Consider the following 16,060-nt stretch of genomic DNA (forward strand, 5'->3'; position numbering starts at 1 on the left):
TGCGCGCTTTCTTCCAGGGCCACGGCGGCGAGAGAGCGCCCGGCGCTTCTCGGCAGCTCCCGAGAGCCAGATCTCCTCCTCCTCCTCCTCCTCCTCCTCCTCCTCCTCCTCCTGGGATTTTCCTCCTTCTCCCCTCCCCTCGCTGCCTCCCTCCCTCCCTCCCTCCCTCCCTCCCTCCCTCTTCTCTTTCTTTCCTCCTTTTCACCTCCTGGAACAAAAGTGGCCCTTTCGGCTGCGCCAGCGCTGCCTGCGAGCCGGGGCCGCTTTGTCTGAGCGCAGAGCCGGGGACATCGGGGCCACCACCGGGGCCACCACCGGGGCCACCACCGGCACCGGCACCATGGGGACAACGCTGGCCGCCGGTGGCCGGGAGCTGCTGGCGCTGCTGGCGCTGGGCACGGCGCTGGGATTGGGATTGGGATTGGGATTGGGATTGGCGAGCTGCCCCGAGCGGGAGCTGGAGCGCAGGGAGGAGGAGGCCAACGTGGTGCTCACGGGCACGGTGGAGGAGATCATGAACGTGGACCCGGTGCACCACACCTACTCCTGCAAGGTAAAACCGCGCCTAAAGGTGGGGAGGGAGGGAGGGAGGGAGGGGAGGGGGGGGGTTCAAACTTTCACCCCGTGTGGTTTTGGAGGGTGAGGAGGGGCTCCTGGAGCTGTGGCCGGGGGGGGGGGGGGGGGGTTAGGGGGGAATCTCCAGAGGTTGCTTTTTATGGGCATTTCCCTCTTGGCTTTGGCCGTGATGCGGAGCTGCCTCCCAACTTTCCGGGAAGGTGCCCGAGCCTCTCCTGCTCGCCGCTGACTTTTGCAGCATCTCGAGTTCCTGCAGCCGAGCTATTGTTTAACCGTACCAACCTGCCCCGGGGCTCCGCGTTTGTGGTTTGTTGGTTTTTCTTCTTTTTTTTTTTTTTTTTTTTTTTTTTTTATCTCCCCCCCCGAAGCGGAGAAACGCTGAAGTCCCGAGCAACCTGAAATCCCATCCGCCCGCTTGACAGAAAACGTGCCGGGTGCCTTAACCCTTGCCGGGGCAGGATTCTTGCTTGCAAGGACACGCTTTTCTCTCGCCTTTTCCTCTTCTCAAAATCCTGCTTTTTTCCTCCTCAAAATCCTGCTTTTTTCCTCCCTGCAATCCCTCTTTTTCTTTTTTTTTTTCCCCTCTTTTTTATTTTTTTTCCCTTTTTTATTTTTTTTCCCTCTTTTTTATTTTTATTTTTTTTTTCTGCCCAGCAGAACCAGGGAGGGCGATGCTTTGGCGACAGAGGGGAAAGGTGAACTTTTTTTTTTTTTTTTTTTTTTTTCCTTTTTCTTCCCCCCCTCTCGCGATGTTCTGGAGCATCCCCCGAGCATCCTTTACCCCCTGCCCGCCCCAGCTGCTGCCCGGCGCCCCCAGACCCATTTTTGCAGCCCCTCCAGGCACCGTCTGCTGGCAGTGTCTGGCACATCCTGGCTGCTCCGCCGAGAATTAATGAGCTGCTGCCAGCAGCGAGGGGCACAGATGGATGTGGCCACCTGGGGCAGGCGCGAGGTTGCCACAGGAGGTGGCCCAGAGGTGCTGGTGACGAGGTAGAAATGCCCCCGGTGAGAAATAAATCAATTTTCTACCACGGCAGAAACGCAGTGGGGCAGAAAAATCATCTTGGAACAGCAGGGCAGGACAGGGGATGGGGGAAAGGGAATGGGATGGGGGAAAGGGAATGGGATGGGGGAAAGGGAATGGGATTGAGGAAAGCTGGAATGGGGGAAAGGAAATGGGATGGGGAAAACTGGGATTGGGAAAAGAAGATGGGATGGGGAAAAAGAAACTGGAATGAGGGAAAAAGAAACTGGGATTGGGAAGTCGCTGCAGTGACAGGAGATTTTTCTGCTCCCAAATCTTCGGGACACCCCAAATCCCAGCCCAAAGATTTTTTTGGGTTTTTTTTTTCCCCCCTGCAAAGACACCAGGAAATGCCATTAAAAAATGACACAGGACGGGCTGGTGGGCAGGGAAAGGGACAGGAAAAATCCTGAATGTCACAGCACTGCCACGACGGGGTGGGATCAATGGGATATTTGGGATATTTGGGATCAAGGGGATATTTGGGATATGGGATATATGGAATATTTGGGATAGGGGATCAATGGGATATATGGGATCAGTGGGGTATATGGGATATTTGGGGTATTTGGGATATATGGGATATTTGGGATACTGGATCAATGGGATGTATGGGATATTTTGGATATGGGATTTATGGGATCAATGGGATTTATGGGATGATGGGATGAGGAAAAGCTGGGATGGGAAATGTGCCTGCTCAGCAGCTGTGCCTTTGCGAGGTGCCAGCCTGGAGCAGGCAGGATTTTGGGATGGGGCTGCCCGGGGTGGTGTCTGTGAAGCACAAACTGAATTCCTGAATTTGGGAAGGGAATCCCTGAGCTGTGCCCGGGACAGGTTTGTGCTGCTTGCTCTGGGATATTTGGGATTTCGCTCCTGCCCATCCCTGGCCTTGAAAGGGCAAAGAAGGGTCAGGGTGGGCTCCTGAGGGGTCATCCCAGCCTTGGAGTCGTGTAAAAGTGAAAGCAGGAAAGCTCCAAGATCCCGAATATCCCAAAGATCCCATAGATCCCAAATATCCCAAATGTCCCAAATGTCCCAAATGTCCCAAATGTCCCAAAGATCCCATAGATCCCAAATATCCCAAATGTCCCAAATGTCCCATTGATCCCAAATGTCCCAAATGTCCCAAATATCCCAAATGTCCCATTGATTCCAAATATCTCAAATGTCCCAAATGTCCCATTGATCCCAAATGTCCCAAATGTCCCATTGATCCCAAATGTCCCAAATATCCCAAATGTCCCATTGATCCCAAATATCTCAAATGTCCCAAATGTCCCATTGATCCCAAATGTCCCAAATGTCCCAAATGTCCCATTGATCCCAAATATCCCATTGATTCCAAATATCCCAAATGTCTCAAATATCCCATTGATCCCATATATCCCAAATATCCCAAATATCCCATTGATCCCACCCCGTCGTGGCAGTGCTGTGACATTCAGGATTTTTCCTGTCCCTTTCCCTGCCCACCAGCCCGTCCTGTGTCATTTTTTAATGGCATTTCCTGGTGTCTTTGCAGGGGGGAAAAAAAAAAAAAAAACCAAAAAAAGTTTTGGGCTGGGATTTGGGATTTGTCCCGAGGATGTGGGAGCAGAAAAATCTCCTGTCACTGCAGAGATTTGGGGATGTGCAGCTCTGCAGCAGCTCTTGGCTTATTGCCCTGCTCAGATCTCCCAAAATCTTGGAATTGTGTGATTTTTTTATTTTTATTTTTTTATTTTTTTTGGCTAGGCCATCCTTGCAAGTTTATTTATTTTATTTTTTTTTAAACCAAACATCGAAATTCCAGCAGCTCTTTGGGATTCAAGTTGATTCTTTTCCTCCTGCTGTCCTTGCACTGCCCCTGGGGGGGAAAGCTGGGAGAAAAAAAAAAAAAAACAAACCAAAAAAAAAAATCAAAAATTTTGTGCTGAGGAAATTTCCTGTTCCCCAAATTCCAGCTGTTATCTCCTGCCAGGCTCTTCCTTATCAACAACAGCGGAAAAAAATCAGGGTTTGGTGGCTGTGGGGAAATCCCAAATAAATATCCCACACCCAAAATCCCAAATATTCCCGGAGCTGGGTGGTCCGGGAGGGGAGAGGGCACGTGGGGAATTTGTGAATTCCTCTCCGGGCCATTGTTCTTCCCGAACCCTCCCAGCTGATAGACCGAGATAAGAACGAGCAAAAATGCGAAATTAATCTTAAATAAACACCCCGGAATAGCTGCTGGGGGAAAGGAGGAACGGGCTGACAGAATTCCCCAAAAAAAACCCAAAAAAACCCCAAAAAACCAACAAAAAAAAGTGGCTGCTGTGTTATTTTTCCAATGGGATTTGACATTCCTGGTTGCAGTTTCTGACTTTTTTTCCCGAAGTTGCTGGAATTGTCCCTTCCTGCCCCAAACTCCCTGAAACTTTATTTTTTTTTTTAATTTTTTTTCTGCGTTTTCTCCATGTTTAGGAAAGGCAGCTGCTATTTTTAGGAGAAATCCAGGTTGTAGGAAGTGTGGGAAAGGATGTGGATCCTGTTCCTGACAATAGAAATATTTTTTTTTTATTTTTTTAATTTTTTATTATTTATTTTTGGGGAGGGGGTTTTGTGGGATTTGCTGAGTCCTGGGGAATGACACACACACAGAAAAAAAATAAAATAAAATAAATAAAGGGGGAGAGGGAAGGGTTCTGGCTTTTATCTCCCAAAAATTCCCCAAATTTTTGTGTTTCCCAAAAAAACCCTGGCAGGAATATCCCTGTACAGGTGATTCCTTATTATGGGATGCACCTCCCTGGCATATTGGAAAATCCTTTCAATTCTGAACCTTTTAAATCTTATTTTTCCCCCTACTTTTAAAACACGCTTTAAACTTGCGGCCGCACTTTTTCCGCGGAACTTTTTTTTTAAAAAAAAAAACCTTAAAAATTCAGGTTTTTTCTACAAAAACAACGCGCTCCAGGGCAGGATCTTCCTCCAAAACAGAATTTTTTCCTCTTTTTTTATTTTTTATTTTTTTTTCCTGCCCCATCCTCGCTGCCGCCGGTGAGTCAGCGGTGACAAATCTTTAATTTCGCGGCTCTGATGAATGGGATGCCCTGCAGGTAATTCCCGGGGCTTTGCTGCCTCGCACATCCATTCATTAAAAGTTGGGAGGAGCTCGCTGTATTCTGATTTTTTTTTTTTTTTTCCTTGCTCTGCCACCAATTAACAGCGATCCCCATCTGCTGCAGAGCTGGGGGACAAGCTGGATTTTTTTTTTTTTAATTATTATTATTATTATTAATTTATTTTTTTAGTTTTTCACCTCGCCGTCTCAAAATCCCGAATTGTGAAATCGCGCCTTTCAGCTCCGGCCTCGGGCTGTGTTTTCTGCTGCTGGAGGAGTTTTTTTATTTTCTTTTATTTTATTTTTCTCTCTTTTTTTCCTCCTTTGTCGGGCTGTGTTTTCTGCTGCTAGAGGAATTATTTTATTTTGGTTTTTTGGGGTTTTTTCTCTTTTTTCCTCCTTTGTCGGGCTGAGTTTTCTGCTGCTGGAGGAGTTATTTTATTTTATTTTATTTTTCTCTCTTTTTTCCTCCTTTCTCGGGCTGTGTTTTTTGCTGCTGGAGGAGTTTTATTTTATTTTATTTTATTCTATTTTATTTTATTTTCCCCTCCTTTCTCGGGCTGTGTTTTTTTGCTGCTGGAGGAGTTTTATTTTATTTTATTTATTTTATTTTATTTTATTTTATTATTTTATTTTCCCCTCCTTTCTCTGGCTGTGTTTTCTGCTGCTGGAGGAGTTTTATTTTATTTTATTTTATTTTATTATTTTATTTTATTTCTCCTCCTCTCTCGGGCTGTGTTTTCTGCTGCTGGAGGAGTTTTATTTTATTTTATTTATTTTATTTTATTATTTTATTTTATTTTCCCCTCCTTTGTCGGGCTGTGTTTTCTGCTGCTGGAGGAGTTTTTATTTTATTTTATTTTATTTTATTTTATTTTATTTTATTTTATTTTATTTTATTTTATTTCCCCTCCTCTCTCGGGCTGTGTTTTCTGCTGCTGGAGGAGTTTTTATTTTATTTTATTTTATTTTATTTTATTTTATTTTATTTTATTTTATTTTATTTCCCCTCCTCTCTCGGGCTGTGTTTTTCACGCTGGTTCGGAGCTCGCCCCGGGGCTGGGGGCGCGGCCGCGGGAAATGCCCGGGCTTGACTGCGGGCACGGCTGGGGAGGAGGAGACTGCGGGGGAGCGGGAGGGGTTTGGGAGCAGCCAGAGGGATTTGGGAACACCAGGAGGGATTTGGGAACACCTGGAGGGGTTTAGGAGCACCAGGAGGGGTTTGGGAGCAGCAGGAGGGATTTGGGAACACCTGGAGGGGTTTGGGAACACCTGGAGGGATTTGGGAACACCTGGAGGGGTTTGGGAGCACCAGGAGGGATTTGGGAGCACCTGGAGGGGTTTGGGAACACCTGGAGGGGTTTGGGAACACCTGGAGGGGTTTGGGAACACCTGGAGGGATTTGGGAGCACCAGGAGGGGTTTGGGAACACCTGGAGGGGTTTGGGAGCACCTGGAGGAGTTTGGGAGCAGCAGGAGGGATTTGGGAACACCTGGAGGGATTTGGGAACACCTGGAGGGGTTTGGGAACACCTGGAGGGGTTTGGGAGCACCTGGAGGGGTTTAGGAGCTCGGGGTCATGGAGGAGCACCAGGAGGGATTTGGGAGCTCTGGGTTGTGGAGGAGCAGCAGGAGGGGTTTGGGGGCAGCCGGAGGGATTTGGGAGCTCAGGATTACGGAGGAGCACCAGGAACGGGCTTGGGAGCACCAGGAGAGGTTTTGGGAGCAGCCAGGAAGGGTTTGGGAACTCGGGGTCATGGAGGAGCACCAGGAGGGGTTTAGGAGCTCGGGGCTGTGGAGGAGCAGCAGAAGGGGTTCAGGAGCAGCAGGAGGGATTTGGGAACACCTGGAGGGGTTTAGGAGCTCGGGGTCACGGAGGGGGAGCAGGAAGGGTTTGGGAGCAGCCAGGAGAGCTTTAGAAGCAGTCGGAGGGATTTGGGAGCTCTGGGCTGTGGAGTAGCACCAGGAGGGATTTGGGAGCTCAGGTTTGTGGAGGAGCACCAGGAGGGGTTTGGGAGCAGCTGGAGGGGTTTGGGAGCTCAGGATTGTGGAAGAGCAGCAGAAGGGATTTGGGAGCACCAGGGAGGGTTTAGGAGCAGCCGGAGGAATTCGGGAGCTCAGGGTCTTGGAGGAGCAGCAGGAGGGATTTGGGAGCTCAGGTTTATGGAGAAGCACCAGGAGGGATTTGGGAGCAGCCAGGAAGGGTTTGGGAGCTCAGGATTGTGGAGGAGCAGCAGAAGGGATTTAGGAGCACCAGGTGGGGTTTTGGGAGCAGCCGGAGGGGTTTGGGAGCTCGGGGTCATGGAGGAGTAGCCGGAGGGATTTGGGAGCTCGGGGCTGTGGAGGAGCACCAGGAGGGATTTGGGAGCAGCCAGGAGAGGTTTGGGAGCTCAGGTTTATGGAGGAGCACCAGGAAGGGTTTAGGAGCAGCAGGAGAGGTTTAGAAGCAGTCGGAGGGATTTGGGAGCTCGGGGTCATGGAGGAGCAGCCAGGAGGGGTTTGGGAGCAGCTGGAGGGGTTTGGGAAGACCTGGAGGGATTTGGGAGCTCTGGGCTGTGGAGGAGCACCAGGAGGGGTTTGGGAGCTCAGGATTATGGAGGAGCACCAGGAGGGATTTGGGAGCTCTGGGTTGTGGAGGAGCACCAGGAGGGGTTTGGGAGCACCAGAAGGGATTTAGGAGCTCGAGGCTGTGCCGTTCACACCTTTCCCCTCTGCTCACCTGAGGCTGCAGGACAGGAGGGGTTTGGGAGCTCTGGGCTGTGGAGGAGCAGCAGGAGGGATTTGTGCACCTCAGCACACACAGTTCCCGAAATTTTGGAATATCACCCCAGATTTTGGAGTTTTGGGGTGGTTCAGCCCAGATGAGGGGATCCCACCTTTGGTTCTGGAGGATAAAATTCAATTTTCTGGATTTTATTTATTTTTATTTTTTATTTTTATTTGTATTTTTATTTGTATTTTTATTTGTATTTTTATTTGTATTTTTATTTGTATTTTTATTTGTATTTTTATTTGTATTTTTTATTTTTAATTTTATTTTTATTTGTATTTTTATTTGTATTTTTTATTTTAAATTTTATTTTTATTTGTATTTTTATTTGTATTTTTTTTAATTTGTATTTTTATTTGTATTTTTAATTTTTATTTGTATTTTTAATTTTTATTTGTATTTGTATTTTTATTTATTAATTTTTAATTTTAATTTTACTGATCTCTGCACACCTGGGAGCAGCTGAGGAATTTGGGGCTCCCCCAGGTGCTGTCACGGCCCCGTTTACACCTGGGCTGCTCCTGCAGCTCAGGTATGCAGCAAAACAGGGCGGGCTGCCCTCGTCGGGATAAGAAATTGAATAATTTATTCCTTTTTTAATTCTTTTTTTTATTACTTCCACCTCAGACCTCCCCAAGCCTCTCGTGTCCTGCTGCGATTTTTCCACCAGCAGCAGAAAATGCGAGATAAACTCGGTTTTTAAGCTCGGTTTTGTGGCTGCAGGGCACAGGCAGTGCTGGGTTTATTTGGATTTTTTTTTTTTTTTTTTTTTTTTCCCCTTTTCCTGCTCTGTGGCTCCTGTGGCCACCGGGAATGTGGGAATGGCCCCGTTCCCGTCCTGCCAGGGACACCCTGCAGGAGTTTGGCACAAGCTCAGAGTGAATTTTGAAGCTTTTTTGGGTCGGGGTTGAAATTCTGGAGTTTGGGTTGCTGGAAAAAAAAAAAAAAGGAGAAAAAATAGAAAAAAAATGGAAAAAATAGGAAAAAAAAGAGAGGAAAAAGTTTAAAAAAAATTTTAAAAGCAAAATTAAAAAAAAGCAAGAAAAAGAGAAAAAAATGAAAAAAAAATGAAAAAAAAGGCAAAAAAGAGAAAAAAAATAAAAAATTTTAGAAAAGGAAAATTTAAAAAAGCAAGAAAAAGAGCAAAAAAATGAAAAAAGAAGACAGAAAAAGAGAAAAAATTTAGAAAAAATTTAAAAAGCAAAATAAAAAAATGCAAAAAAAAGAGCAAAAAAGGCCAAAAAAAAAAAAAAAAAAGAGAAAAAAATTTAGAAAAAATTAAAAAAGCAAAATTTAAAAAAAAGCAAAAAAAAAAAAGGAAAGAAAGAAAAAAGGGGAAAAAAAAAAATTCAGTTTCTGAGTGTGATCAGGGCTCAGAGGATTTGTGTTCCCCAGAGCCCCCAGCGAGGTTCCAGCCCCTGGTTTGGATCTGCAGCCCCAGATCTTGGCTGGGGAGGAATTTGGGAATTTGGGGAAATCTCAGGGTGGGAGCAGCCCCTGGATCCAGGCCCGAGGAGCCACCGGGGCAGGGGCAGGAAAATGGGAATGGATCCTTTACCAGAGGGGTAAAACCTGACTGCCAGGGCCACCAAACCCTGCCAGGGGCCACCAAATCCTGCCAGGGGCCACTAAATCCTGTCAGGGCCACCAAATCCTGTCAGGGCCACCAAACCCTGCCAGGGGCCACCAAATCCTGCCAGGGGCCACCAAACTCTGCCAGGGGCCACCAAACCCTGCCAGGGGCCACCAAACCCTGCCAGGGCCACCAAACCCTGCCAGGGGCCACCAAACCCTGCCAGGGCCACCAAACCCTGCCAGGGGCCACCAAACCCTGCCAGGGGCCACCAAATCCTGCCAGGGGCCACCAAACCCTGCCAGGGCCACCAAATCCTGCCAGGGGCCACCAAACCCTGCCAGGGGCCACCAAATCCTGCCAGGGCCACCAAACCCTGCCAGGGGCCACCAAACCCTGCCAGGGGCCACCAAACCCTGCCAGGGGCCACCAAATCCTGCCAGGGCCACCAATCCTTTTGTCAGGGGCCACCAAATCTTATCAGGGGCCACCAAACCTTGTCAGAGCCACCAAAATGGGAGCCCAGGGAGCAAAAGAGGAGCCCAGAAAGGGAAAATGAGAGCCCAGGGAAAGAAAATGAAAGCCCAGGGGGGAAAATGGGAGCCCAGGGAGGAAAAGAACCCAGAAAGGGAAAATGAGAGCCCAGAAAAGGAAACAGGAGCCCAGGGAAAGAAAATGGAAGCCCAGGGAGCAAAAGAGGAGCCCAGAAAGGAAAATGGGAGCCCAGAGATGGAAAATGAGAGCCCAGAAAGGGAAACAGGAACCAAGGAAGGGAAAATGGGAGCCCAGAAAAGGAAACAGGAGCCCAGAAGGGGAAAATGGAAGCCCAGGGAGGAAAAGAGAGCCCAGGGAAAGAAAATGGAAGCCCAGGGAGGAAAAGAGGAACCTGGGGAGGGAAAATGGGAGCCCAAGGAAGGAAAAGAGAAGCCCAAGAAGAGAAAATGGGAGCCCAGAGATGGAAAATGAGAGCCCAGAGAAGGAAAATGGGAGCCCAGAGATGGAAAATGAGAGCCCAGAGAAGGAAAATGGGAGCCCAGAGATGGAAAATGAGAGCCCAGAGAAGGAAAATGGGAGCCCAGAGAAGGAAAATGAGAGCCCAGAGATGGAAAATGGGAGCCCAGAGATGGAAAATGGGAGCCCAGAGATGGAAAATGGGAGCCCAGAGAAGGAAAATGAGAGCCCAGAGATGGAAAATGGGAGCCCAGAGAAGGAAAATGAGACCCCAGAGATGGAAAATGGGAGCCCAGAGAAGGAAAATGGGAGCCCAGAGAAGGAAAATGGGAGCCCAGAGAAGGAAAATGAGACCCCAGAGAAGGAAAATGAGACCCCAGAGAAGGAAACCAGAACCCCCAAACCCCCCCAAACCCGTCTGACCCCGTCCCCTCCCGTGCCAGGTGCGGGTTTGGCGTTACCTGAAGGGCAAGGACATCGTGACACACGAGATCCTGCAGGACGGGGGCAACAAGGTGGTGATCGGGGGCTTCGGGGACCCGCTCATCTGTGACAACCAGGTGGCCACGGGGGACACGCGCATCTTCTTCGTCAACCCCGCGCCGCGCGCGCTCTGGCCCGCGCACCGCAACGAGCTCATGCTCAACTCCAGCCTCATGCGCATCACCCTGCGCAACCTGGAGGAGGTGGAGCACTGCGTGCAAGGTGAGGGGGTTTATAAGGTTTTTATGGGGTTTTTGTGGGGTTTTTGTGGTGTTTTTTTATGGGGTTTTAATGGGGTTTTGGTTTGAGCTCACGCTCAACTCGAGCCTCATGCGCATCACCCTGCGCAGCCTGGAGGAGGTGGAGCCCTGCGTGCAAGGTGAGAAGCGGTTGTGGGGTTTTCTGGGGGTTTTTGTGGGGTTTTTTTGTGAGGTTTCTATGGGGTTTTAATGGGGTTTTGGTCGAGCTCACGCTCAATTCCAGCCTCGTGCGCATCACCCTGCGCAACCTGGAGGAGGTGGAGCACTGCGTACAAGGTGAGGGGGTTTATAAGGTTTTTATGGGGTTTTCTGGGGTTTTTGTGGGTTTTTTTTGTGAGGTTTCTATGGGGTTTTTATGGGGTTTGGGGTTTTAATGGGGTTTTGGTCGAGCTCACGCTCAACTCCAGCCTCGTGCGCATCACCCTGCGCAGCCTGGAGGAGGTGGAGCCCTGCGTGCAGGGTGAGGGGGTTTATAAGGTTTTTATGGGGTTTTTGTGGGGGTTTTGTGGTGTTTTTTTATGGGGTTTTAATGGGGTTTTGGTCGAGCTGATGCTCAACTCGAGCCTCATGCGCATCACCCTGCGCAGCCTGGAGGAGGTGGAGCACTGCGTGCAAGGTGAGCGGGTTTTGTGGGGTTTTTATGGGATTTTGTGGGGTTTTATGGGGTTTTCTGGGGTTTTCCTGGTGTTTTCGTGGTGTTTTTTTATGGGGTTTTAATGGGGTTTTGGTCGAGCTCATGCTCAATTCCAGCCTCGTGCGCATCACCCTGTGCAGCCTGGAGGAGGTGGAGCACTGCGTGCAAGGTGAGGGGGTTTATAAGGTTTTTATGGGGGTTTTTGTGGGGTTTTTGTGGTGTTTTTATGGGTTTTTTAGGGTGTTTTGCTCATGTTTTCGTGGGATGTTTTAATGGGGTTTTGGTCGAGCTCATGCTCAACTCCAGCCTCATGCGCATCACCCTGCACAGCCTGGAGGAGGTGGAGCCCTGCGTGCAGGGTGAGGGGGTTACGGGGGTTTTATGGGGTTTTTGTGGGGTTTTCTGGGGGTTTTATGGGGTTTTTGTGGGGTTTTTTTGTGAGGTTTCTATGGGGTTTTAATGGGGTTTTGGTCGAGCTCACGCTCAATTCCAGCCTCGTGCGCATCACCCTGCGCAGCCTGGAGGAGGTGGAGCACTGCGTACAAGGTGAGGGGGTTTATAAGGTTTTTATGGGGGTTTTTGTGGGGTTTTATGGGGTTTTTAGGGTGTTTTGCTCATGGTTTTTATGGGATGTTTTAATGGGGTTTTGGTCGAGCTGATGCTCAACTCCAACCTCGTGCGCATCACCCTGCGCAGCCTGGAGGAGGTGGAGCACCGCGTGCAAGGTGATTTAGGATCATCCTGCACTTCCCTGTGTGTTTGGGGTTGGTCACACTGTGCTGTGGCTTCTGTCACAGACTTTGGGGTCAGGGGTTCATGGAGAGGTGATTTAGGATCGTCCTGCAGTTCTCTGTGTGTTTGGGGTGGGGTTTGGCGCTGATTTTGGGGTCAGTGGGAGGTGATTTAGGATCGTCCTGCAGTTCTCTGTGTTTGGGGTTGGGCTGTGAGCTCCTGGGGTCGGTGGTTCATGGAGAGGTGATTTAGGATCCTCCTGCACTTCCCTGTGTGTTTGGGGTTGGTTTTGGGGTCGGTGGTTCATGGAGAGGTGATTTAGGATCGTCCTGCAGTTCTCTGTGTGTTTGGGGTCAGTGGATGATGGACAATGGCCCCAAAACCCCTTTTCCCAGCTGGGAATATTTATAGGGAAATGATCCACAACCCCTTTTCCAGCTAGGAATGCTGCAGAATGACCCATAACTCCTTTTTTTATTTTTATTTGGGAATTCCAACCGGGACAACGACCCCGCTCTTGCCTCAGCATTTTAAGAGAGGCTGCCCTGAGCAGGATTTGGGAGAAAGAAGATTTTTTTTTTTTTTTTAATTATTTTTTTATCCCCAGGATGAAAAACACGGGCTACAAATATCAAATACCTCCAAAAACACAGATTAAAAATTCCATAATATCCTCAGAAAGTGCCGAGGGAGGGAGGATGAGGATGAGTGGGATTTTTTTTTTTTTTTTTTTTTTTTTATTTAATTAAACCTGACCAAATTCAGGGGAGATTTCTCCACCTGAGAGCTGCTCCTGCCCCCCCCGGGAACAATTCCTAAGATCCCAGGCTGGGAATTTAAACCAGGACTGGTTCAAAGCAGAGCTTGCACTCTCTGCTGCACTTTGGAGTTTCCAAACAAACCTTGGAGATTTTTTTGTTGGGTTTTTTTTTTTTTTTTTCAGAAGGAATTGAAGGAATGGAGGCAGCTGAGTGGAAAAACACAAATATTTGGGAGTTTATCCTCGTGCCGGATTTTTTTTGGAAAAATCTGAGCCATCCCAAACTTGTCTGAGAGGGGAGGTCAGGCCAGGGCATCTCTGGGGGACAGCTCAGGTTGGAGCGGGGGCAGAAAATTCGGAGGATTTTGAATTTGGAAAGGTTCCAGGTGAGCTCTGCAAACTGGGAAGGACCCGGAGGGAATTTTGGGGGAGGGGTTTAGGGGACAGGGAGCAGCTCTGGGGCTTTTTGGGGACACAGGGAGCAGCTCTGGGGCTTTTTTGGGTTTTGGGGTTTTGGGGGCACTGCCGTGAACGCAGTTGAGGCTGAAACTTGAATTTAAAATTCTGCTCTGTGGAAAAAAAAACAAAAAAAGAAACCAACACTCAGGAGGTGGGAAAAAGTCACTTTTATAGGAACTGCAGCCAGTCCAGAGCCCTCATTCCCATCTCTGTTTCCTTTCCCATTTTTCTCCTGCGTTTTTGGCCCCGCAGGCACCATTTCCATTCCAGGAATTCCCAGGGCTCCTCTCAGCCCAGGAATCTCAGCAGGATTTTGGGAGAGGTGGCTCAGGCTGTGCTCACCTCCCTCCCCAGCCCTGGAATTCCTCTGAATCCATCCCCTGGCACCTCCTGGAGCTGGCAGGGAAGGAGTTGATGTGTGTTTTTTTCAACTTAAAAAAAAAAAAAAAAAAGATTATTTTTCTTTTTTCTTTTTTTTTTTTTTTTTTTTTTTTTTTCCTTTCCTTCCTCCTCTTCTGGGCTCTGGTTTGCATCAGGGAGAAGCAGAGCAGCATCAACACCTCGGTCCCAGGAGGGGCAGAGAGTTCTGGAGCAGCTGGGAAATGTGGGAAAGGCAGAGGGAGGAGTGGGAAAGGGAAAATGCAGCTCTGGGACAGGCCCAGGGCCCCTTCCTGTGTCCTCATCCACGGCGAGGGGATGGAATCCTGCCAGGATTCCGTGGAAAATGGTCCCGGGTGTCCCTGGGTGTGCTCAGGTGTGTCCAGGTGTGTGGACTGGTCACTCTTTCCCCAGTAGCCCTGACCAGTTTTTGCCCAGTAGCCCTGGACTTTCCAGTTTTCCCCTGCCCAGAATCCCTGGATTTCCCAGAATCCCTGGATTTCCCATTTTTTCTTTGCCCAGAATCCCGGGATTTCCCAGGATCCCTGGATTTCCCATTTTCCCCTTGCTCAGAATCTCTGGATTTCCCATTTTTTTCCTTGCTCAGAATCTCTGGATTTCCCATTTTTTCCTTACCCAGAATCCCTGGATTTCCCATTTTCTCTGCCCATTTTCCCTGGATTTCCCATTTCCCCTCTGCCCAAAATCCCTGGATTCCCCATTTTCTCTGGATTTGCCATTTTCCTCTTCCCCAGAATCTCTGGATGTCCCATTTTCCCCCACCCAGAATCCCTGGATTTTCCATTTTCCCCCTGCCTAGACCCCTGGATTTCCCATTTTCCCTGGATTTCCCATTTCCCCCCTGCCCAAAATCCCCGGATTTCCCATTTATTTATTTCCCCCGGATTTCCCATTTATTTTCCCCGGATTTCCCATTTATTTTCCTCCTGCCCTCTCTCCCAGCCCGTGCTGACTTTGCCCAACCTGTCCTGGCACGGATCCTCTCCCTGCCAGCCTGGAATTCCAGCGGGATCCTGCCCTGCCAGCCTGGAATTCCAGCAATGCATCCCCTGGAGCGCCCCAGGATTTTTGGGATCCTGCCAGAAGCTCCAGGGCGATTCCCGGGAATTCGGGAATTCCGACAATGCCGGAGCTCGCCCGGTGCTGGGAGGGGGAAATTTGGGGAGTTGCCATTGGAACCTCAATTCCAGGGAATTTGGGTCATTTCCAGGGGTGTGAGGGGAAATTCGGGGAGGTGCAAATGCTGCCTTTTCCAGGGAATTTCAGCAATTTCCAGGGATGAAAGGGGAATTTTGGGGAGCCCCATTGTTCCTTTTCCAGGGAATTTGGGCAATTTCAAGGGATGCAAAAGAGGAATTTTGGGGAGGATCCACTGGTTCCTTTTCCAGGGAATTTCAGCAATTTCCAGAGATGTGAGGAGATTATCAGGAAGGCACCAGTGGAGCCTCAATTCCAGGGAATTCGGGTCATTTCAAGGGATAAAAGTGGAATATTCAGGAGTCACCTGCCTTGCCCAGAGCAGCTTTTTTTAGGACAATTTATTTTTTTCCCAGAATCCTGCACTTTGGGCTGTGCTGGGAATGGAAAAAGCTGCCCTGAGGTTTTTCCATGGAATTCTTTCCCACTCCACGTCCAGGATGTGTCCCGTGGCGAGGTTTATTTGGGGTTTTTATTTTGTTTGGGGTTTTTTATTTTATCTCCCGTGGCACATCTTTGTTTTGGAGCCTCTCACTGCAACATCAAAGGCTGGATTTTTCCCACCCACTTACTCGGGAAAATACAGGAGGGTTTTGGGCTGGGTTTGGCTCCAGGGCTGTTTTTTTTTTTTTAGTCCAGAGATAAAAATTTTTTAGTCCAGGGTTGATTTTGGGGTCCAGGTTGATTTTTGGGGCCTAGCTTGTTTTTTGGGTCCAGAGATACTTTTTAGTCCAGGGCTGTTTTCTGGGTCTAGAGATTGGGTTTTTGGGTCCAGGGCTGTTTTTTAGTCCAGGGCTATTTTTTTAGTCCAGGGCTGGTTTTGGGGTCCAGGCTGGTTTTTGGGGTCCAGCTTGTTTTTTGGGTCCAGGGCTGTTTTAATAAATCCAGAGCTGCTCTTTCAGTCCAGGGCTGTTTTTTAGGTCCAGGCTGGTTTTTTTAGCCCAGAGATATTTTTTAGTCCAGGGCTACTTTTTAATTCCAGGTTTGTTTTTGGGTCCAGGGTTTGTTTTTGGGTCCGGGTTTGTTTTTGGGTCCGGGTTTGTTTTTGGGGCCAGGGTTTTTTTTGGGGTCCAGGGTTTGTTTTTGGGTCCAGAGAGACTGGATTCCCTCCATCCCAGATTCTCCTTTTCCACGGAGTTTTTGTCCTTCAGGCCG

General features: G+C 48.8%; 1 protein-coding gene across 1 annotated transcript in view; it reads left to right on the forward strand.

Annotated features, from left to right (window-relative positions):
- Window positions 1-303: 303 nt before the first annotated feature.
- The window catches only part of AGRN (agrin), a 94,379-nt gene continuing 78,622 nt past the window's right edge, over window positions 304-16,060 (forward strand). The window contains 2 exon segments of the mRNA XM_088178572.1: window positions 304-553; window positions 10,425-10,686. Coding sequence (XP_088034698.1) covers window positions 341-553; window positions 10,425-10,686 — 475 coding nt within the window. The 5' untranslated portion in view covers window positions 304-340.

Source organism: Sturnus vulgaris, chromosome 25 (assembly GCF_052056855.1).
Source record: "Sturnus vulgaris isolate bStuVul1 chromosome 25, bStuVul1.hap1, whole genome shotgun sequence".
NCBI classification, from domain to species: domain Eukaryota; kingdom Metazoa; phylum Chordata; class Aves; order Passeriformes; family Sturnidae; genus Sturnus; species Sturnus vulgaris.